This window comes from Strongylocentrotus purpuratus, unplaced genomic scaffold (assembly GCF_000002235.5).
Source record: "Strongylocentrotus purpuratus isolate Spur 01 unplaced genomic scaffold, Spur_5.0 spur5_scaffold_8, whole genome shotgun sequence".
NCBI classification, from domain to species: domain Eukaryota; kingdom Metazoa; phylum Echinodermata; class Echinoidea; order Camarodonta; family Strongylocentrotidae; genus Strongylocentrotus; species Strongylocentrotus purpuratus.
In genome coordinates this window covers 18,996,835-19,020,958 of record NW_022145614.1, presented here as the reverse complement: position 1 = coordinate 19,020,958, position 24,124 = coordinate 18,996,835, and the positions used below count along the sequence as shown (strand labels likewise).

Sequence of the window (24,124 nt, the reverse complement as noted above, 5' to 3'; positions counted from 1 at the left end):
CCCCCCTCTCTCTCTCTCTCTCTCTCTCTCTCTCTCTCTCTCATACCCTCTCTCTCCTCCGCCCGTTTTCTATTATAGAAAGTGTTAATGATCCCATACCCGAAGCTGTGCTAAATCGTTTATCATCTGTTGGTAATATCTAGCTTGTCAAGAGGGGAGAGATGATGGCTAACAGACTTACACATAGTGGCGTATCTGGACCTTGTCGTTGGCGGATGGGGGTTGGGGTTGGGGTGGGGGGGGGGGGGGGGTGGGAGCATTCAGTCGAGTAGAACATTTATGGGGGAAAAGTGTCGTAAAAAATGCGATTTGTGGGGTTTTAGCATCAATTGGTGATTGTTATTACTTCCTTACTTTAATGTAATTCAGGTATTATTAATTTTTCTTCTTCGGAAATTTGTCTGGGGAAGGGATAAACTACCCCTCGTCCTTTTCAAATACGCAGGTGCTTTCACACGCACGACATTGTTCATATATTCCTCGATCTACAACAAGTACCTTCCACTGATTATATAGCCCAATGTTTGTCGCAGCTTTTTCTGACACTTCTATTAATCAGCGTTTCCAAAAGAATCGTGAAATCACTTCCTGGTGATTTCTTCGTACAATTTGTTGATTCCAGATGCATGTGATAAGAAATCAATAGGGTTTGGTTTGAAAGAGTGGGAGAACTAGTGATTATTAAAAGATCAATATACACGCAGGCTGGCACTAAAGTGGTTCTGGAAGTAGCAGGCGCGTACACAGGGGGGGGGGGGGGGTTTTTAGAAGGGTTAAACCCCCCCTTTGGTATTTTTTATGTGTGTATTTTTACGAAAACTCCCCTAACCCCCCCCCCCCCCCCATTGGTTTTTTTTTTAATTATTAAAAAAAAAAAAAAAAAAAAATTATGCCCATGACTGACCTAAAAAAGGTGACCTAACCCCCCCCCCCAACGAAGAAAAATATTAAATTTTAAATTTCGAGACCAAAAAAAAAAGTGTCCTCTTATCCCCCTCCCCCCCCCCCCCCCCCCCCCCCCCCCCCCCCCCCCCCCCCCCTTAACAAAATCCTGCGTACGCCACTGGGAAGTAGATAAATACACACACACAAACATATCTAGAGAAACTTTGTTTATTATACGCTATATGAATATTGTATTATAATTATTATTATTATTACATAAATATATTTATATATATATATATATATATATAAGCAAGTTTAGTGAAACTGCAATTTCTGACAGTGCTCAACTGTAGGAGCAAATGTAGATATAGGAGTTGGAAGGTTACACTTTATTGGTACGAGTTATACAGACTGTTTCGCCAGAAGGCTCATCAGTAACTAAAAATATTGGCAGAAGGTTCCTCGCTCTCGTAGACCAGCACTTCCCAAAGGAACACCAACTACACAAAATCTGCAATAGGAACACACTGAAGATCAGCTACAGCTGCATGGATAACATAGCAACCATAACCAAGGCCCACAACAATAGAATCATCAACCACAACCCCAACCGAGACCCAGAAACCTGCAACTGCAGAAAGAAAGACGACTGCCCCCTCCCAGGAAAATGCACAACCAAAAATATCGTCTATGAAGCCAAGGTTGTGACCCCCAACGATGAGAAACTCTACATTGGACTCACATCCACAACCTTCAAAGCCAGATATGCAACTCATAAAGCAAGCTTCACCCACCAAGAAAAGAGATACCAGACCGAGCTAAGTAAACACACCTGGATGCTGAAAGACGACGGGACACCCTACACAATATCATGGAGAATCATCCGGCACGCCCAACCATACTCACCCAGAACAAATCGCTGCAATCTCTGCCTATGGGAAAAGTACCACATCATCACTGCTGAGAAATCCACCATCCTTAACTCTAGAACTGAACTCATTTCCACATGTAAACATAAGAGAAAGTTTCTACTCTCTGAATATGGTTAAACCCCTCCCCCCCCCTGTACCACCATGACCTTTCCCCTTACCCTTAAACCCCTTAATTCCACTATTGTATTATTGCGTTCGCCCTTACTTGGGTATTATTTGTGTCTCTTTTGTATTCTTGCCTGACTGCACATGAGTGTTTTTAACTTCGCCATGATTGTATTATGTATTTAGTTACTGATGAGCCTTCTGGCGAAACAGTCTGTATAACTCGTACCAATAAAGTGTAACCTTCCAACTCCTATATCTATATATATATATATATATATATATATATATATATATATATATATATATATATGTATATATTAAAACTATTAAAATAAAAATCATTGAGAGTTCTCTTCTTCACTACGGTTTTAATTTCATTTCTTGAGATAGTGAATTCAGATTTAAAATTATATGGGCACGTTTTACACCTCTTATTGAAACATTTTTTCGTTCCCCCTTGAGGCTGAGGTCAACATTTTTTTAAAAAATTCTACTACTTCCCAAATATATGAGAATCTTCAGTTAAAAAAAAAAGGCGGGGGGGGGGCGTTGGTTTGATAGTTTTGAATAATTCCCATTATAAGGATTGTATGTAGATACATAAACTATATTTTCTTCTTGATTTCTTTTGTTGTTTGTCTCAAAACATTTTGTTCTATATTAAGTGCCTTTTGTATACCTAGTCCGCTAAGTTTGAAACATGTAAAGAGCTATATCCGAGATAGTTTCAAGTATGTTTCAAGTAGGGTTTCAGTACAATATCAGATATTGTACTGAAATCATACTTGAAACATGTAAAGAGCTATATCCGAAATAGTTTCAAGTATGTTTCAAGTATGGATTCAGAACAATATCAGATATTGTACTGAAATCATATTTCAAACATGTAAAGAGCTATTAGTATTATCCAGGATAACGTAGATTTCTTGAATCATCTACCCGAAAATACTGACGATATTAGTTTTTAGTTTACGTTTGATGTTAACAGTCTTTATACGAACATCTGGAAAGGAAATGCTTGTGTTGTGAACATGCACGACCTTGTTCTGAATGATTCGTTCATACATTCCTCCTTATACCACTTCCTTACACTGATGACATAGCCCAATACTTGTCGCAGCTTTTTCTGACACATAAAGACAAGTTCCTGTAAATAAATATGAACAGGATAACACAATATTTCCATATTCCGGTTTCTTTGCAATATCGAAGTTTGAATTGCATGAATATCCGGCTAAATGTTTATCTAGTATTGCATTACGCTATCAGCTTTCCTGTTTATCAATAAAAGTAGGTTATATGGTTTGCATTCAGAGACGACTTAAAGGAGGGATGGGGGTTTAACGCCCCCTCGAGAAAGAAAAGCATAACAAATTCAACGTTTTTTTTTTAGCAGAGTTGACAATATTATTTCAGAACTTTTTCAATCCTTGGCGCCAAATAAATGCATTAAATTCTGAGAAATTTGTTTATGCTTATTATATATTTTCAAATTTTGATATAATTTTTTAGAGTTGTTGTTTACAAGTTTTTAAATTTGTAGACTTCAGTGTCCTGTCTGTAGGAAAACTGTGAATCTCTATTGGATGGCATGTTGGCAAATTTGGTCCGACTCCCATTAAAAAATGTTCTTGCGAACAATGCTCCTTATGCGGTCTATCATCTTTGAACTTGAAATCAAACATGGCGGTTTATTGCTTAAAGGTAATAATCAATCCTATAAATCCGTTTTGCTTCTTGCATGTTATTTTTGTGAATGGTCTATCGATGAGAAATTTTTAAAATAGCCTATAAATAGATAGATAGATTTATATCTATGAATAAATAGATAAATAAATAAATACATACATGAATACATTAATAATTTGATAAATAAATTAGTAAAATTAATAAAGGAATAAAGATAGAAAGAAATTAAAGAAAGAAAGAGTGGAAAGTGGACATATTGTTGGAATTTATTGAAATCCAGATATTGTGTCTCTGGTTAAACCATTTAGAAACGTAAAATAAGTGTTTGATATCTTATACAAATTCATTTCTCTGTACCTGTGTTCGTCTTTATTCTTTTTCCTTTTTCTTCTTATTTTTGTTGTCTTCTTTTCTTTTCGTTCTTAGATATTATTGATTTAGGTTTTCTTCTTACAACAGAAAACCAAAATTATGTATTCTATTATCAATATTTGTCTTCAAACACATGTCCGGGGGGGGGGGGGATATCTTTGCAGAAGTGTGTCTTTAAAATGACATCCTCTTTCATATTATAATACAGTTTAAGTGAGATTTTGCTATCACATTTTTGACTAATCTTGGGCTTCCAACAATTTTTAAGAGGGGCTTTAAACAAATTGACACCCTCGAGTACACGTGTAATCGATAATATTAAGACGATCACATAGACTTTTTAGAAATCAACTTCGGGCAAATCCGATAGCATTGTTGATGATGATGATTTTGATGATGTGGATGATGATGATGATGATGTTAACAATAATGATGCTGCTGATACTGATGATGACAATTCACAGCATTTATAAAGCGCCATATTCTTTTTAAAAGAGAATCATTCAAAAGCGTAGTAGACTTATATTACTGACCTCTGAATCGACCTATACTTTCTGTTTTTCACCTGACAGTCTTTACAACGGCGCGAGAACAGCGACTACATCGGCGCTCTCGACAAGGCCTTCGAAGTCATCCCCAATCCGCAACGGTTCCTTACCCGCAACGTATCACGATGCCTCCGTTGTGCCGTGGTCGGAAACTCGGGCAACCTGAGGAACAGCGGCTACGGGACCGCCATCGACAAGCACGACGTCGTCGTCAGGTAGGTCGAATTTGGGTTTGGAGTTGTATTTGGGAGTCAATCGCTGCGCGGTCATTAGGGACTTTTAGATTGAGTGGACGAGAACGACGTGAACTGTGCGTTGATAACAGCTGTCGGAGCTAAAGCTAGGGTAATACTTTCCAAAGCTCTTTGGAAGCGCATAGAACTGTTATTTCATAAATTATATTGCGCTATTACAAGAACTGAATATTATTATTATTTCGAATGGAGGATTTTGGACAATTTGCTATCAAGTTTGTAGAACAAATCCAAACAAGTAAAAAAAAAAAAAAAAAATTCCCCTCCCCCATAAAAAAATGAAAAGAGTCTTGAAATGTACAACTTTGCCGATTAGCTAATGTGTATTTAGAAAGTACAGCTAGTAAAAGCCTGGTTGCTGATTATTATGGAGATACAACTTCAAAGTGACGCACAATAATCAAGTTATCAAGAGAAAAGAATCTGTGAAGTATTTAGGAATTGAGTATAGCGCAGTTTCATTTTCATCTGTAGTAGAATCAGTTGTAAAAAAAGCAAATTCCAGTCTGAAATGTTTGTACAAAAAAAAATAAAAAATAAAAGTTGTATGGATTTTAAAGCAAGACGTATACTCTGTTTTGCTAATATACAATGTTAATTTGACTATTCTTACCCTGCATGTAGTAACATAAACAAGTCAGATCAAAAGAAGTTGACAATTATACAGAACAAAATGGTGAGATTCATCAACTGTTCTTGTCCAAGAACTCATGTTGGCTACAGCGAACTTTCTAAAGCTAATTTTCTAAAAGTCAAACAAAGATCAAAACAACTCGTATTGCATCACGTGCATACAAAATAACCTTGGTCATACTAGGTCGAATCATTATAGTCGATCCGACTTCGATCTTGTTACTTTCATGATTATAATACAAGAAATAGCCGATTCCACTTAAACTTACCAGAAAGAGTAGGTAGTATTAGAAATTCGTTTTATTACTGTGCCATCAAACATTGAAATTTCCTTCATAATGATATAAAGGAAAAAGAAAACTTTGCTCATTTTTAGAGGAAATTAAAGGAGTGCTTAACACTTGAGAGTCAGAGGAGAGAAGCGAATGACATGTTATATGATTGAATATAGAATGACTGAATACAGAATTTTTATATCTTTTTCTGCCGGTTCATACTTTTAATTTTGTATATACTTATGTTTTTGTACATAAAGAAATATAACATATTCATCATCATCATTATTTTTATCGTTTTCCTCCTCTTCCTTCTCCTTTTCAACCTCCTCCTCTTTTTCTTTTTCTCCTTTTCCTTCTTTGTCTTCTTCCTTTTCTTCTTATTTTTCCTCTTCTTCTTCTTCTTTTCTTCATCTTCTTATACTTCTCGTACTTATTATCATTTCGATCATCAGTTTAATGTTGTTATTATTCTTATCATCATTAATACCTTTAATATTTTTTTATTCTTCTTATCTGTCTGTAAGTAATACGATTTTAACTTATTAATTTTGTACATGTTTGTCGGGGACCCCACTGGAAATAAGATCTCGGGCTTTCGTGGGCCATCCTGTTCAAGCTAACTTAATTTTGATCTGTTATTCTTTTATATTGTTGTATGTTGGAAGCTTGGCGAATAAAATCAATCGATCAATCAATCATTCCTAGGGGAGCAAAAAAATATAGCTTTCATGTTTTGTTTATATGCATTAAAATTTACATATAGATTCGTTTTTTCATCGACGTACTTTAAATGAAATCGACGCTTTGGTAAATTTCTTTTTGAACGCAAGCACGCAATTCATTGGATCCTGCTGCATAACAAAACGTGGTATTTCAGGTATTATACCAGAGGGAAATATTTGTTTTCTTGGATTCCAATTTTGGCCCCGGGATCACAGATCTGAGGTCAGACTCACGAAACGTGTGTCTGCAAAAAGTTTGCCAAATCAGTAATTTTGGAGGCGCTGTTTAGGAATTTTGGTATACGTGTGTCAGCATATTGGGGACATACAGGGAATTAAAGGAAATAAAGATCCAAACTCTTGTAATAAACTAATTGGTATGAAAGCAGGATAATACGAAAAAAGGACAGGCGAAACTCTGAAATAAATCAGGCCAATAATAAGGGAGTCATGAAAGTTTGACATGTGAGATCACTAAATCCATGCGGATACCAAATTGGCAATTTGATCAGTTGATTGTGACGAAGTCATGGGACAACGCTCACGTTTGTCGTGTACAAAAATATAATTAATTAATATTTTTGTCCTAAGTGCCTTCTCCCTTAGGGTACTACTGAAAATATATTATGGACAGCATATCATCCTCCAATCAGGAAAGACCATCTTGAATCGTACGTTTTGAAAAATTGACATTTCAGTCATTTTTGTTGTTGAAACAAATGGGAAAGTAGTCCAGCATTTCGTCGCAGTGACATTACCGATTCAGCCAATTTGAAGTGCTCATAAGTATAGTGCTTACATTTTTGAATAATTCATAACTTTTTTTGTTGATCAGATTTAATTCAATTTATCAGCACTCTGCTTCTCTGAAATGTTCTGCTTTCTTCTAATTTAAAAGTAGTTGTCTGTTAAAGGTACTATGTCCCTTTTGCAGCCAGCCTCAAATTCTGTAGAACTTTGCAGGAATTATGAATATGTCATGTATGTCCTATCTGTGAAATTTAAACGTTAGCAGTGTCTTCATATTCAAATTATGCAAGGAAACCCGTTTACTTGCTAGACTTCACTGTCAGGCCTTATTGAGTGACTGACTGGCTTTTTTTCTTCTTTGGTAATAACATACATGAAAAGAGTTGTAAAGGGTATATGAGCATTTGTTTACATCAATAACCCACTTCTTGTGATGGCCAAGATTAAACTGATTGAATCTTTGCGCAGCATAAAACGTATGACCATTCGGGACAACTGTCTGAAAATCTATTAGCTTTAGAAGACTATTACTTTTGGGCTCTATAGCCCTAAAGTCGATTTGACAACTGATAGTCATTATTTTCCCACTTGAAGACATTTTCAAGCCCCACCTTTTTTAGGGAAGTTCTAAATAAGCATGATCTTTCAAATGCAGTTGGAATTTAACTTTTTCATTTTTTTTGGCCTGCAAATGGGACATAGTACCTTTAAGGTTAGATTTCCCTTTAATTAAAGCAGAAGCGTTTTTTTTTATTTACTAACAAACAGCACCTGTCCTCAATGATGTTATATCTACAAGTCGGGATGATATTTTGCGAACAATAAATAATGAATTAGTAATCTATACCTGTAGCTATAATGATATGGGCAACATGGGAATGCTGGGTGGTATGTTTGTTTAGGGAAATCCCGAGGGATGTGCGTAAACTTCGATCTTAGATAAGGACTGTAAAGATGTTTAGATGTTATTGAATTGATTTATTGCCATAAAAAACGCTGAACATGCAGTCCGGCCGAAGGTCTGAAAATGATCATTTTACTAGGTAGACATTCAGAATACATGCACATGCAATTCAAGATTAAACCCAAAGTATCAATTATCAATCATTATGTCGAAATAAAATGGGCAACTTGTCTTTAGTGCATTTTAAAACTAAATACAATTTTCGACAATTACATTTAAAATTTTAACAATTCTAACTATCGTGTCACTAGAAGTAAATGGAAAAGATTATTCATTATAATTTATTTAGGGTTGATTGCCGGCGGATCAGTCTATTATGCTCGTACACTGAAGTCCTTAATTAAAATACTATCAAGGTTATCAAAACTGTTGATCTTACAGCACTCTATATAAAATGATAATAAGAATGACAATATAATTGATAATAATTACTGTGAGTAAACAGAGTACCTGATAAAGTGAAGAGTCTTTCTTAATTTATTTCAATTTATTCTGACTATGATTTTTTTATCAATTGAATCCGCCTCTGGAAATTTGTTTTATAATAAAGTGCATGAAATAATTTAAAGCTCTTAACGTTTGCAATTCATCTCTGTGCTATTTTTTCTGTCATTTTCCTTGATGTCTGTAATTTTCTTTCTCTTTTTTATATCACACTTTTTTAATTAAATATTTCTTTATTTGATACAGAATCAATCAAGCCAAAGTAAAAGGCTTCGAGAAGGACGTGGGCCAGAAAGAAACACACCGATTGATGTACCCAGAAAGTTTCATGGACATTGCGCCAGAAACCAACTTTGTCTTACTGAGCTTCAAGGTGATAGACCTGCAGTGGGCCCGGAGTGCAATCACTACAGGCGAGATCACAAAGTATGTCTATGGTGACGATGATGACGATGATGAGGATGGTGATGAGGAGGATGATGATAACGATGATGATGACGACGATGATGATGACGATGATGAGGATGGTGATGATGATGATGATGATAAAGATGATGATGACGACGACGATGATGACGATGATGAGGATGGTGATGATGATGTCGATGATGATGATGATGATGATGATGAAGACGATGACGATGATGATGATGTGGATGATGATGATGACGATGATGACGATGATGAGGATGGTGATGAGGAGGATGATGATAACGATGATGATGATGATAAATATGATGAATATGATGGATATGATGATGATGATGATGATGATGATAACAATAATAATAATGATAATATTAAGGATATTGGTAATAATAATGATGTTAATAATAATAATAATAATGATGATAATAATTTAAATGATAATGATGATAATTAAGAAATAATATTATTGATAATAATGATAATAAGAATGATAATAATAAATGATAATAATAATAATCAATTAAAAAATCTTATAGAGAGAGTATATGAAAATAATGAACGACCTTCATTAAAATTAGCTTTGTCTTATGATGCTCTAGACTAAAAAACATACTAAATTATTCTATTTTATGTTTCATTTTCAGGACATATACCAATGTGAGACGTAAAATTAGAGTTACCCCTTCAAAAGTAAGTATTTCTGTAGACTGCAAACTGTAGAATTGGGCGTGATTTTTTCCTATAAAAGAATGGGGAGGGGCTCTCCAAACTAACATAATGAGTTAAAATACCAACAAGTGTCTGAAAATCAACTGTTACCCAAGGGGCAAGGATACCCCATACAAAAAAGTATTCTCCCAGCACATTTAACATTATATATGTACAAAGTAACAAAGTACTATAATAGTTTGCTGCCAGTACTAATTGTATCGCATTTAGTTTTTCAATATGCAGCTATATCAATAATCTTTTATTGATTTGCATGATTTATAGTGTTTAAAGTTTGCATTTATGGACAAAGTAACAAAGTACTATAATAGTTTGCTGCCAGTACTAATTGTATCGCATTTAGTTTTTCAATATGCAGCTATATCAATAATCTTTTATTGATTTGCATGATTTATAGTGTTTAAAGTTTGCATTTATGGAAAGATACAACACAAAAGCAAACATATGGCGGTACCTTATGGTACCTCAAACATGACATTATCTGATTGATTGTATCGTAGTCTGGATTATAAGTCTGGAAAAATATTGACATAATGGTTTAATCATAATTTATAAATTAATTCATGAAAGTACTTATACGAACCGGAAATAAGATTTGATTGGAATGAAGTAGTTTGAACCAGGAGCGGATCCATCTTGCGAAAGGTCATAACCTCCCAAAAAAGAGAGGGCACATCTAAAATAAATATTTTTGTACTAAAGATTTGCGCTTTGGAATCTTTTCAAAGGGATGGGGATGGGGCGAAAATCCCTAAATCCACCAATGGTTGGGAAAAAAAATTGAGGGTCTGAGCTAGTCCCCGGATGTAGAAACCTTCAGCACTGATGAGATTTTAATTAGTACTAGATTTACACCAATTACTTGCTTTCTAAACATGCTAAAGATAAACATCAATGAATAATTTGTTCTACAATTTAGTTGTTCAAATACGAATATCCAATCGGAAGAAATTGAACTGACAATATATTCTTTCTCTTTAGATAGTTCTGAGCTTAGTTCTTGCAAATCATATTTTTTGCCCGTCTTTCATTAGATACTTTTCTACAACCCTGCGTTGATGTACCACATTCATCGGGAATGGATTGACCGTAAAGGGCGCTATCCATCTTCTGGTACTTTGGCCGTATTCTTCGCTCTTCAGTTCTGTGATGAGGTATATATACTATTGAATATAATTTTGTAGGAAAGAGCGAACGAATTTTTTGTTCCTCCCCCACCACATACAACCCTCTCTCTCTCTCCCTCTCCTTCTCCTTCTCCCACTTTCTCATTTTCTCTTTTTTTTTTACTCTTCTTTATTCCAACTGCATGTATTTCTACATTTAGTCAATGTCCATCAGATTCCCCATCAGATTTTGATCGGCCTCTTATATTTATTTATCTGTGGACCATATCTCATTTCTCTCTCTCTCTCTCTCTCTCTCTCTCTCTCTGTCCTATGCAGCAGAAATTTATCAGGAAAAATATATATTAAAAACAGGAACCGAAAAGTCTATACGGTCTTTTTTATTGAGAGACGATATCTTAAAATTTGTCGGAATACAAAATATTTTCTTTCAAATGTTTCGCTAGCTCTTTGTTCGAAGGTAAGTATTCCATACTCTTGACCATTGCCAATCCAAAGATGGATATACGATTAATTTTAAAGGGGGGGGGGGGGGGTTGGGTGCGAATGTTTGTAAAATTCAAGATAATTCAATAGCATAATTAAGAAAAGAATACATTTCTAGGACGCTGTCGATTTCTTTTGCCAATTATGATCTGAAAGTCTTTCAAAAAAAACAAGCCGGGGGGAATTTTCACATTTAGCCATTATTTTATTTAAACGATTTGTATATTATCTGTTGATGTATTTTGATCGAATTTGTCGAATAAGCCTTTGTAATTATTATTTTAAAAAACGTCGAAGTGAAAAAAAAGGTAATTTTCTAATTGAAATGTACGAACATGATAATAATATATATTACGTAATCCAAATATAATTTCCATAGACGATATATTTTGCATTAAAAAAATGAAATTACCCTTTAGTTGTAAATTGTCTTGGAAATCCACCAACGTTTTGGTTTCCCCTTTCCATTTTTCGAGTATTGGTTATTCTGTTTTGACCAAAGTGTCTATTCATCTTTATCGCATGTTCGTTCGTTCATTCAGGTCAGTGTGTATGGAATGGGGGCGAACAGCAAAGGATTCTGGGACCACTACTGGGAGGTCAATGACGGGTCAAGAAATTCGGCTTTCCTCAAGACCCACGTCCACGATTCCGTCCACGAATTCGAAGTCATCAAGAAGCTCGCCGACGAAAAAATCATCACCATGTTCCAGGGTGTGAGATAACCCACGTGATCTGTTCTATGACGTAGCCTATATATACTGGAGAGAGCCTACCCTCTGAATGTGCAGGGCCCCTTTTAATACTGAAGCTCGTAAATCCATAACAAACTACTCACAATGTTATAAGCTACTGAAATCTTCACATTTGACTGGTAAATTTGTCATAGATCAGGGGGGCGTTTCACAAAACTTGTCATCAGTGACAAATGACAGTTTTTGTTATAAGCTACTGAAATCCTTGCTTTTGATTGGTTATCAGCAGATTTTGCAACTGATGTTTGTCACTTGTCATTGAAAAAAAGACTTAGTGAAACGGTTCCCTGTAGCACTAGTTGCTGATAACATGATTTATGGAACAAGGCCCAGGAGTGGATATTCACTTTTTAGTGGTTCATGTAAAAGGGATCACTTTATCCGGGAGTGGAAATTACTCTAAAAAATGGAATCCATTCTCAACAGCGTTATTCACTCACTACTTGGTAGTAGACTTTATTATAACTGTAATTTAGAGTGGATTCAACAACCAAGGAAACAATCTCTAACATCCCTCTTACATGGCTCCTCAAAAAGTGAATGTCTACTCCTCTGTATCAAGGGACGCAAGTCGTCTTTTTTTAAAGTATGCCTACAGAGTGCACATTGTATTCTGCATTTCTCACAAACTAAAGCAGAGCTTTGTTTCCCGATATTGACGTGGTTATATTTGTTGTTCTTCTGACTTTCTCTGAAAAACAAGGACAAGAGCAAGAACACTAACAACAACAAGACGACTATTTGCTCCAAACCTAATTTGAACATGCATGGTGCCTTTGAAGGAACCAACATTCGATCAAACCTAGCCATCACACTTTCAAGATGATATTTATGTGTAAATATAATTGAAATTTTTGGTAGAGATGATTCGTGATGTCCGCATTATACTACATGTATATTCAGGGGCGTAGACAACGGGGGGGATGAGGGGGATGCATCCCCCCCACCTCACAAGGTGGGGGGATGGCATGTACAATCATCCCCCCCCCAGGTTTTGGGGAATGATATTTGCTTACTTAATAAGTCATAATGATGATAATAATAGTAATAATAATAATGATAACAATTATAATATTAATAATAATAATAATTATGATGATGATAATAATAATCCTCATCATTATTGTAATTGTGTTTATTGTTATTAGCCGCATTCACACGGTGAAAGCCAATTCAGACGGTAAAAAAAAGAACATCTTACAAGTATTTTGTGGTTATCTTGTGGTTTGGAAACCACAAGATAACCACAAGATTAAACAGGCGCGGATCTACGGGGGGGGGGGGGTTTAGAGGGTTTAAACCCCCCTTGGGCGGCCCAAAAAACAAACAAAACAAAAAAAAAGGAAAAAAAAAAGGAAAAAAAAAAAAGAAAAAAAGAAAGAAAAAAGAACGCACGCTGGAGAGAAACCCTTTCAAGTGCAAATATTGTGAGAAGATATTCAACTCATCTGGTAACTTAACCAAACACATGATAACTCTGGATATAACTGTGTATTTAACTGTTACTTGATTTAAAAAGACGTTATCATGCACTGCTTTTTATGGTCTCCATTGTGTTAATAGATGCCAGGAAAACATCACTTACGGGGTTCAAATAAACACCCAAAAAAAAATCGGCTCGCCGCTTCGCGGCTCGTGGACGATGCTCTACATCGTCATTATTTTGGTCAACCCCCCCCCTTAGCAAAAAGCTAGATCCGCCCCTGAGTCATCCCCCCCAGGTGTACGAACCTGTCTACGCCACTGTGTATATTGGTCATGGTTGTGCACAGCCATTTCAATCGTGTCAATGTGCTCAAAGATTGACATGCGTTCAGTTTTTGTTTGATGTTTAATTGTATCCGTTGTATTGATGACGTTTGCATATAAACAACAACATCGTCAACAAAGATTTTTAAGATTTAGCTCATTTTTTTATAGGAAAATTTTGCAGGAATATTTATTGGCCTTCAATGATATTTTCGAACTATTAACACGATCAGTGCAAGTGGAAACTAATATCTGTACTAGTTTATAGGAGGGATTAGATCACACTGCAAGGGCACTGGACAGGTGGTCATCTCATCAACACAGCTCACAATTAACATAAGAAAAAGAGGATCATGGGGAACCTAATGGTCACCGATTAGGCATTGTTTTCTATGTAGAGGGATCAAGTAGCTACAAGTAGGACATTGGGGCTTTAAAGAAAAGAAAATATACAAATGTAAGGCATCTTTTAAAAGTGATAGTTGAACCTGGATCAGAAATGACTTTATGTGACGCTGCGATGGAGACGAATCGAATGAACTATTCAGCAACATGTTTGGTATTTTTCATTCATTTATTCATTTTTTGTACTATATATTGAGATGATGGTGTAAAAAATCAGTTGCATTCCATGTTGAAAGTACTGTTAAATTTGTACTCGTATTTTTATATCTTTCCTATACTAGTGGTGTAATTTATTCAGAAGTACATAGACAGAGCCTTTTTATCATTTTAATTATCATCATATTGTACATTTGATTAAATTATTGAGCTTGAAGATAAATGTCATGTTATTTCATACATTCTAAAGATAAACCTGTATATTATATTATAACGCAAGAATATGATTTGAGCTTTCGCCTTGAAAAGGCACAATATTTAACAGTCATAATAGTACTCAATTTTTGTTTTATGATTTATTTTCTCATCAAATTTCTTTCAACACTGATTTGATCGTGTGCGGAAACGTTGTCTGTATTGCAATAGAATGTATTGATTATTTATTTAATTTTTAAAGAAAAGTATAATTTATAAAACGCTCACGCCGGATATTTAGGTGATTTTCCTTGTTGATTTTTTTTTATAATATGCTGAAATATTTGTATTTCTTCCACTTACTATATACATAAAAGTAACGAGCTTGTATTTTATGAACCAGATTATAAACGATTTTAAAGGATTCTGACTATGAGATTACAACAATTTTCACCTTGCCTAAAATAGTTTTAAATGTACAATATAACTCTGATTCGTATGACAATTGTGCAATGTGAGATGAAAAACACTTTTTGATTAAATTGATATCGAATCGTAAAGTCTTTCTTCAATGGATGCGGATTGTGTGCATCGTCAGAATCGGTTCATTTGAATGATTTCACTTATCTACTCAGTTCAGGGTGAATATTAATGTTTATGTCCAAAATGACGGAAATACAATATATTCATATATTGCCGAATAAAATTGCCTCGACTTCAGACGTCTTGTAAAGCCTCAACTGTTATTCCTCAAAGGGACTTGGTAACATTGTTCAGATGAGAGAAATTGGTGCTTAGGTATAGTGACTTCAATGCTAGATGTACAATTAAAGATAATCTGAAAGTTTAGACCATTATTATTTATTAAAGATAACAATTGGGGAAAAACTGATCTGATCGATTCCTAAATTCTTCCAACTATATTACTGAATAATTTTTAATAGCCTGTTTGATGTCTTATTTTCATTGAAAAACAATTGGGAAGTTCAAAACTTGATTGGGAGAATTTACTGTTGGAGGGGGTTACACATTGACGCCTTAAAAGAAAACCCTGAATATATAATTTTGGTTTGAGAATTTTTTCAGAATTTTTGGCATGTTAGACGGTTAGTACATAAGGAATATAATAAGTAACATTTCATACAAAAAAATGCACCTTCTAATATGTTACTGGATCACTTTAATATGTAAATGTAAATGAAAATTGTTAATAAAGATATTTATGTTGATAAGCTCTTTCACATCGGTTTTAATCGCTGTGAAGTATTTGAAATTAGATATCAGAGATTATTTTGATAATTTATCTTCATTTCCATTTTAGTGGTCTTAGTTTGACTACCATGGTAAATGAAAAAGAGTATAATTATGATCCTCAAAAAGGAATAATGTGGTTTTCAGTGTGGAAAACGAGAAAGTATTATTTATGGTGACGGACCATACTTCGCGCGTGACCATATTATGCGGAAAGTTCCATATCTCAAAAAAAAAAAAAAATCGGTGAGATTTCGAAATTCATATACTACTAATGGAAAGAGGAACTTGATATTACCCAGAGACTGAAGTTTCTTTGGAAGTGGGTTTGAAGTTATACAAACATTGACAAAAGATCGGCAAATATTGCTGTGTTTTGTGTCCGTTTCCAAAATTTTGGAGTTGCCGACAAGGGTCTATATAGGAATTTTTATATCGAGAGAAGATTTCATCAAAATTGTCAATATAAAGTGATATCAACTGATTGTGTGATATTTTGCTTTGCAAATTATGCAATTATTTTAATGGATCGCTTAAAAAAAAGAAATTGAGGTGTAAACTCCTGTGCGCGAATTAAGGCCTCTTTTTTGACGACTTTTACATCAATTGCAGCGCATGCCGTTCCGGCGTCGCTTTTCGCGATTGCGAAATCTCCGGTAATCTTTGACGATAATTTTTCTAGTTGCACCAATTTGTAGTCAAAAACTTTGCCGTCCATTTGTATAGAATATGAGAAATCATGGATCGAATATCACATTTCCTAAATATTTTCAAAAATCTCCGCGAACTTTGGTCACCCCATCATACAGTTTTGACATATTTTGATGTTCATATCGCCAGTGGCAAAGTTTTGATGCCATTACACTTAAAAAAAAAAATTGTTTATGTCATTTCATTGTACTCATTTCAACCTTCAACTGACATGTGTGATAGGTTACATCCATATAAATATTGATTTATAAAAACAGGTTTGCGATTGTGCTTATTCTTTCCGACGTCAGGGGGATTTGAAAAAGAAGGGAGTAATTTTGAAAATATTTTAATGAAGACCCGTGACTACTACAACCAGCATGATCTCAAATATCAAAGTCGTACGTTTTACCTTATTTTTGATATGTCCGCTATGCATTCTCATCCTCAGCATTGTCTTATATCTCTCTCTTTGCCTCTCTTTGCCTCTCTTTATCTCTCCCTCTCTTTCTCTTTCTCTCTCTCATACTCTTCCTGGATCTTCCGTGCTGTGGGTGTCTTTTCCCTTACTACCTCTTTTTAATTTTGTTCAACTTCCCTCCATCCCTTTTGTTCTTTCTTCTCTCTTATTTCAAACGATCTTTTCATATTTTATTGTGGAATAGATTTAAGCAACTGTTACCTGTTTAGCAAACTTTATTATTAATATATATATATATATATATATATATATATATATATATATATATATATATATATATATGTATAACTGATTATTTAGAAAATTCCATCACTGTGTGTTATCTCTTAATAAGATTTCCTTGATAATTTTACTACAGTTTATTTATGTTTGTATATTTATTTTTTTGTTTACGCAATGTACAAAATTCTGCAATGCAGCATTCTGGCCGCAAATGCATTTTCAATAGATCCATTACCAATACCATTACCTAGTGTCCCTTTCCAAGCGCTTTACAGATATTATTACTCTGGTCATCAGATTCATTGACAGACAATGTGCACCACCTCCACTCCCTAGGAAGTATTCTTACCATATTGTCACCGTGAGGGCATATAGCTAATGGCTAAACACAACGGCTTTCGTCATCCTGCCAGGTCCCCATTTCTCTCCTGGGTGGGTAAGGAGTGGCAAATGTAAATCAATGCCTTGCCAAAGGAAATTAGTGCCGTGTTGGAGATCGAACCGACAACCTTTGCATTTCAAGTCAAGTGCTTAAACCACCAGACTGCGACATCCCAACTGACTGTTGAATCCCATCCCGAGGTGAGAGTCTTCGTTTAAGCCTCGCTTAACTTGTGGTGGACTGTTGGTATCAAAATATGCTCATCTGACCGTGATTAAAAGCCTAAAACCATTATAGCTTTCGGGGGGCGGACAAGGTATCAAAATATGTTCATTTGACCACAGGCGCGTAGCCAGGGGCGGGGGGGGGGGGGCGGTGGAGGCGGTCCCCCCGAAAACGCCGGCCAAAAAAACAAACAAAAAAAGAGAGGAGAGAAAAGGAAGAGGACGTAGGATAGAAATAGGAGCAGACAAAGAACATTTTTGAAATTCAGAGAAGGGTTGAGAGTCGAGAACGGTACAACATATCGTCTTAGTACCAGAAATTCAAATCACTTAAGATTGCCGTTATATAAATATAGTTTCTCTTAAACAACAATTTCTTACACTGGTGTAAAATCCTGGAATTCAATACCAGTAGAGATTAAGAACAATCCGACACATTGTAATTTTAAACGTAAATCTAAACTGCATATTTTACATACAAACAATTCACAAATTTAAAGTAGTACAATATAATTTTTTGTTTGCCTGTTTAATTTGCCAACTTAATTTTGTTTTACCATGTACTGTACGTCGCTATTGTTTGTGGGTTTTGGGTTTGTTTTTGTTTTTTGTTTGTTTTTATATATAAAATATCCAAAATATCTAATATTGTTCTGGGGATTAGCCTCGACAGGCCCCTGGCCTTTGTTGGTCCCCCACATTTTGTTTTTTTTTATATCTAAATGTATTTAGTTGTTCTTTGTTTATGGACTTTAGATTTTGTTCGCTATTTGTTTCTCTTAATATTATTGTTTGTTAATTGTGTATTTTTTATATGTCTGAACATGTATGTATACTTTTTTTTTTATGAACCACATGTGGAAATAAAACCTGAACTTGAACTTGAACTTGGACTTGAACTTGTCTTCTTTCTCTAATAATTTAATGACACGTCAAAGCTTCCGCGCTTCGCGCAGGAGGGGGGGGGGGGGACTGAATTAAGACAAGGATTCAGTATCGAGAACGGAACAGCGAATCGTCTTCTTTCTTTTATATTTTAATGAAATGTCAAAGCTTCCGCTCTTCGCGGAGGAGGGAGGGGGAAAACTCGCCTCTCCCTGCACCCATTTTACCTATTACATAGCTGCTGGTCACCATTACGTACCAATATTTGGCTCGCATAATTACAAATTTGGCCCCCCCCCCCTAAGAAATCCTGGATCCGCGCCTGGGCTTGGTGACGTAGCCTGAATGGTAAAATCAAAATCAGTTCAGAGACGGCTGAAATATGCTTACGTATAACCATTTCTAATAATCGTGGTGCCCCACAAATATTCGGTATTTTGAACCAGCCGTTGAAAATCAAGATAGCGCCATTTATTCTAGCCAATGCCGATATTGGCTTTTTGTTGGCTTTTTCGTGTTGGTTATAATACGCACCACCAGCTGGCCTGTATATTGTTTTTATTAAATAATTAATTAACGGTCACGTATATTTTTTAAAGTGGAGCTGAATTGGTATGATCGTATTAAGGGGGGTAGGGGGCCCTTAAAAGTTTATGAAGGCTCATATCTTACGAACATAATTATCTTGATCTTAATAGCCCTGGTTATGTGTTTAGGAGACCAACTGCGAACTTTCCTCCAAGTTTGGAGCAAAACGGTGAAAGCCACCATTCACGCCTAAAAACGGGGTTACCCTTTAGGTTTTTCTTTTTCTTTTTTAACGAAAACAAAAATATTTCTTTGATTTCGTTGAAGTGCGCATACATTTCTTTACCTGACCTACCATTCTCAAGTCCCAAACGCTTAAGGGGAAAGTTGAGTTCAAAGTGCATGGTTATTGCTTTTATTCTTATGTATGACATTGCTAGTTCCCTTTTAGTACCTAAACTAGCTATTAAAGTAGTTTTAGACCCCAAAATGTGTGAATTTAGATTTTACAGTAAGGTATTTTCATGCCCCTTTTCCCCGCAAGCAAATTATTTCTATAATTCACCCGAGATGACCTAGAGCAGGCTAACCCATCAAAATGCCTCATAAATTTGGAAGGGAGGCAGTAGCATTCTGATTCATTTGGCATCATTCCATTTAACCTTCAATCCACCCCCCTAAAATCATTTCCTTTTCTTATTGATTTACTCATCCAAATCCTCATACCATTCCACCTCTACAGCATAAATGTGATATACCCCCTTTATATCCTTTTAAGCCCTCCCACCCCCTCCCCCCCCCCCCCGCCGCTAGCGTATTTTTTCCCCACTTGAGCTCGGGACCCCAGTATGAACTCATTTGCATACAGCCAATCAGAGCTCATGTATTACCTACTTCGTTTTTACTTTTAAAGTGTTTTACCCTAAATGAACATTGGGCAAGATTGTTTGAGGGTGATGAGAAGGGATTGGACTTGGTGATGTAGCCTGGATGGTAAGGGGCTAGTGGAGGTGGGGGGGGGGGGGGGAGGTGGTTAATAAATCGATTCAATTCAATACAGGAGTATGTTGTTGCTGCTGTATCTACTTGCTTATATTGAAGGGTTCTTATAAATTATGAACAGTGGGTACAATTGTTTGGGGATAATAAGAAGATGCAGGGCATATTCATGTAGCCTGGATGGTAAGGGGCTAGCGGGGGGGGGGGGGGGCGTAATTTTTTTCCCACTTGAGCTCGGACCCCCAGTTTGAATTCATTTGCATACAGCCAATCAGAGCTCATCTTCTCATTGTCATTTCACAGCAATTTGATAAGCTGAAATTTGTAGATAAATTTGCTAAAGGTAGATATGTTAGAGCTGAAATGAAACATTTGCAAGCCTATGCCTATGCACGCACACCATGCACGCTGATATAGACAAGGCGCTTTTGTACGTGTGTGAAGCCCAGAGCTTCTATTCGCACAGTTTTGAATTTCGCACGCGTAAAGCTTGTTATTGACAAGATGCATATACTCCTATATTATATCCCCTTTTGAAAGCATGCTATTTAACAAGTAGGTTTGTAGATTCAATAACCAGTGTGTCACTTAAAAACCCCTGCGTGCGCACCAAGGTGCACAGCCGTATGACACAGCGTATATATATATATATATATATGCATGCAGAGGCGGCCCTCCAGGGGGCAGCACAGTGCCCCACTTTTTCAATCACCCCAAAAATGCCCCTCTTTACATAGGAAAAGTGCCCCTTTAACGTTGTAAGAAGTGCCCATTTTTACATAGGAATAGTGCCCCTTTTACTTTGACAAGTCCCCCTATTTATTTGTAAAATTGCCCCTTCCCCTTTTCAACTCTGATATAAGTGCCCCTTTTATTTGGACACGTGACCCTTTTACTTTGACAAGTTCCCATTTTTCCTTTGCAATAGGTGTCCATTTTCCATTCTCATAAGTGCCCTTTTTAATCTCTAGTAAGTGCCCCTTTTCAGGTAGGAGAAGTGCCTCTTCTCACTTTTGATAAGTGCCCCTTCACCTCTGATAATTGCCCTATTCAAATCTGAGAGGTGCCTCTTTTACTCTGACAAGTGCCCCTTCCCCTTTTAATAACTACCCCCATTTTAACTCGATAAGTGCACCTTATATTTTCCCATGTGCCCCTTTTTCTTTCTGATAAGTGTCCCTTTTCCTAATGATAAATGCCCTTTTAAAATCTAATCAGTGCCCATTTTCTTTCAATGCATATTTTCCTTTATTATAGATGCCTCTTCTTTATTCACACAGGTGCCCCTTTTCAGGTGCGATGAGTGCATATTTTCTCCTCTGATAATTTCCCTTTTAACAATGATACGTGCCCCTTTTCCTTTCTAATAAGGGTCATATCCCCTTTTCATAAATGCCTATTTTCACCCATTATAAATGCCCCTATCAAAATCTGATGGGGTCCCTTTTCCGTCGACAAATGCCCATTTCCTTTTCTCATGACTGACTTTTTTCATCCCTGGTGAGTGCCTCTTTTTGAGGGTGTATGAAGTGCCCCATTTTCACCTCTGATAATTAGTCTTTGTACTTTGACACATGCTCCTTTTCTTTTCTGATAAGTGTCCCCTTTTCCTTTTATTATTAAACGCGCCCCTAATGTTAAGCTACTAGGCGCAGTTTTCCCCAAAGCTCGCTCACTACGCTCGCACGCATCTGTAGATGGTATATGTATGTTACTTATCAACGGTCCTTTCAGTCTTCCGTTATGAGAATGTGCTTATAACCCCATCAGGATTGTTTTTTCCTCTTTATAAGATGTAATTTTTCGCACTGCGACCTCACAAATCTTTAATTTTGTTCAGACCATCACAACCAACTGCAAAGCATGATGGTTGAGCAATATCTTGTATGGTGTATAAAGTCTAACAAATATTGAAATCATCCCTGACAATGTAATTACAATATAGGGGTTTATACAAAATATAGGGGTCTAAAAAACGGCGATATAATGCCTCATCCAATACTTTAGTGTGTTTTATTATTTTTGGTTTTAACTTCAGTCAACACCTCTACATGCATAAAGGGGCGGCAGAATAGATTTGAAATTATATATTGGGTAACGCTAGACACAAAGATTCGTGTATTTCAATTTAAATTCATCCACCGTCATTTGGCGACGAATGATTATTTGTATAAAATTGGCATACACAACTCTCCAGTCTGTAATTTCTGTAAAAAAGAACCACGAAGTTTATTGCATTTGTTTTGTACATGTTCTAAAATTCAACAATTTTGGTCTGATATAAATGCTTGGTTATTAAGCAAAAATGTATACACTCAAACATTTTCATACTTAGATATTTGTTTTGGTTTTGGCGAAAAAACTCACCATCTTATAAATACAATTATATTTTATGCAAAATATTTCATTTATAAAACAAAGTATGAAGAAAAAAATCTTTCATTTTTACGTTTTACAAAAGAACTAGATTTTCTTCAACAAGTAGAATATATAATTGCATTCAGAAAAGGAAAACGGAATACACACAAACAAAAGTGGAGACCTATATAGGCCTAAATTGTTTATTTCTCTTCAGACTCTTTGTTTTTAATACTTTGGTCATGATAGATTTGAAACTGCTTCATTAAAAAAGATAACAGGAAACAAAGTAACAAAACAGGTCAATGTCATGATAATATAATTATTAATGAACACATTTATAATATTGACATAAAACACGTACCAGTAACAGTAACAGTTTACACTCATCGAACTTGGGTATCTTATCTATATCTAAAAGGGCGATAGTGGGGGGGGGGGGGGGGGGCAAACCGCACTCTTGCCCCCCATTCAATATCACCGCTTGTCATTAGTTTATAAACTGATTGTCTATCAAAAATGTTTCGTAACAGCTTTTCGTGTTTTGCACGAATCGTAATTTGTAATGTTGTCCTTTTTCCAAAAATAAATTATATGATGAATGAATGTCAGAAAAATAAGTGATTTTAAAAAGGGAGCACACTTCAAAACACGTTATCATAGTTTTCTTTCTAACCATTGTCCTTGTGTTTATTAGAAAGGTAGAGGTGTCGTGGTATAGGGGTTCATTCACACAACTCTTAATCCAAGTGTGAGGGTTTGAATCTCAGGAAGGCACTAACGTCCCTTGACAAGACATTAATCCACATTTGCCACTCCCGAGCCAGGCGAAAATGGGTACCTGGTAATTGCTGAGGTAATGATAATTGCAGAGTCCTCTGAGAGTTATCAGGATGAAGCAATGCACCGATATTAGAACCTTTTACCCCAAAATAAACAAATTCGAAGATCGATGAAATCTTTTTCTTTTTATTAATTACACGTTTATCCATGAAAGCCACAACATATCTTTCTTTCTTTTCCTTTCCTTTTCTTTTCTTTTCTCAGTTTAATACTTTCCTTCTTTTTTCTTCCCCCACTTTTGAACGTGGAACTTTTGGAGGGCAGAAGATACCCACGTCCTCCCCCTCCCACCAGTACGCCAGTGCATAATTATGATCCCAGATGATCCCCCTATACCTCCTGGACAACTACACTATTGACCATAACATTATGATAAGTTTTTGTGTACCTCTTTTCATTAAGTTTTTGTGAGAATATGAATAATTTATAGATAAAAACATCTTTTTCGGAACTTAACAGATGAATCTAAAGAGTCATATTGATCAACACATTTTTGAGAAGGATGCAAACTTTATTAACATGCGAGTAAACCTTATCACAATCATAACATGAAAATAGGAAAGACAAATTTATTTTAACTTTATGGGCAACAGTGAATAACCGGACACTAAAAAATACCGTAAGTATCCCTCAGAAACCATCTGGGGG

General features: G+C 35.7%; 1 protein-coding gene across 1 annotated transcript in view; it reads left to right on the top strand.

Annotated features, from left to right (window-relative positions):
* st (Gal beta 1,3-GalNAc alpha-2,3-sialyl transferase-like) overlaps positions 1 to 12,078 on the top strand; it is a 30,476-nt gene extending 18,398 nt beyond the window's left edge. Inside the window, 5 exon segments of the mRNA NM_001098453.1 lie at positions 4,562 to 4,752; positions 8,829 to 9,008; positions 9,656 to 9,701; positions 10,775 to 10,894; positions 11,896 to 12,078. Of these exon segments, the coding sequence (NP_001091923.1) occupies positions 4,562 to 4,752; positions 8,829 to 9,008; positions 9,656 to 9,701; positions 10,775 to 10,894; positions 11,896 to 12,078 (720 nt within the window).
* Positions 12,079 to 24,124: the final 12,046 nt, after the last annotated feature.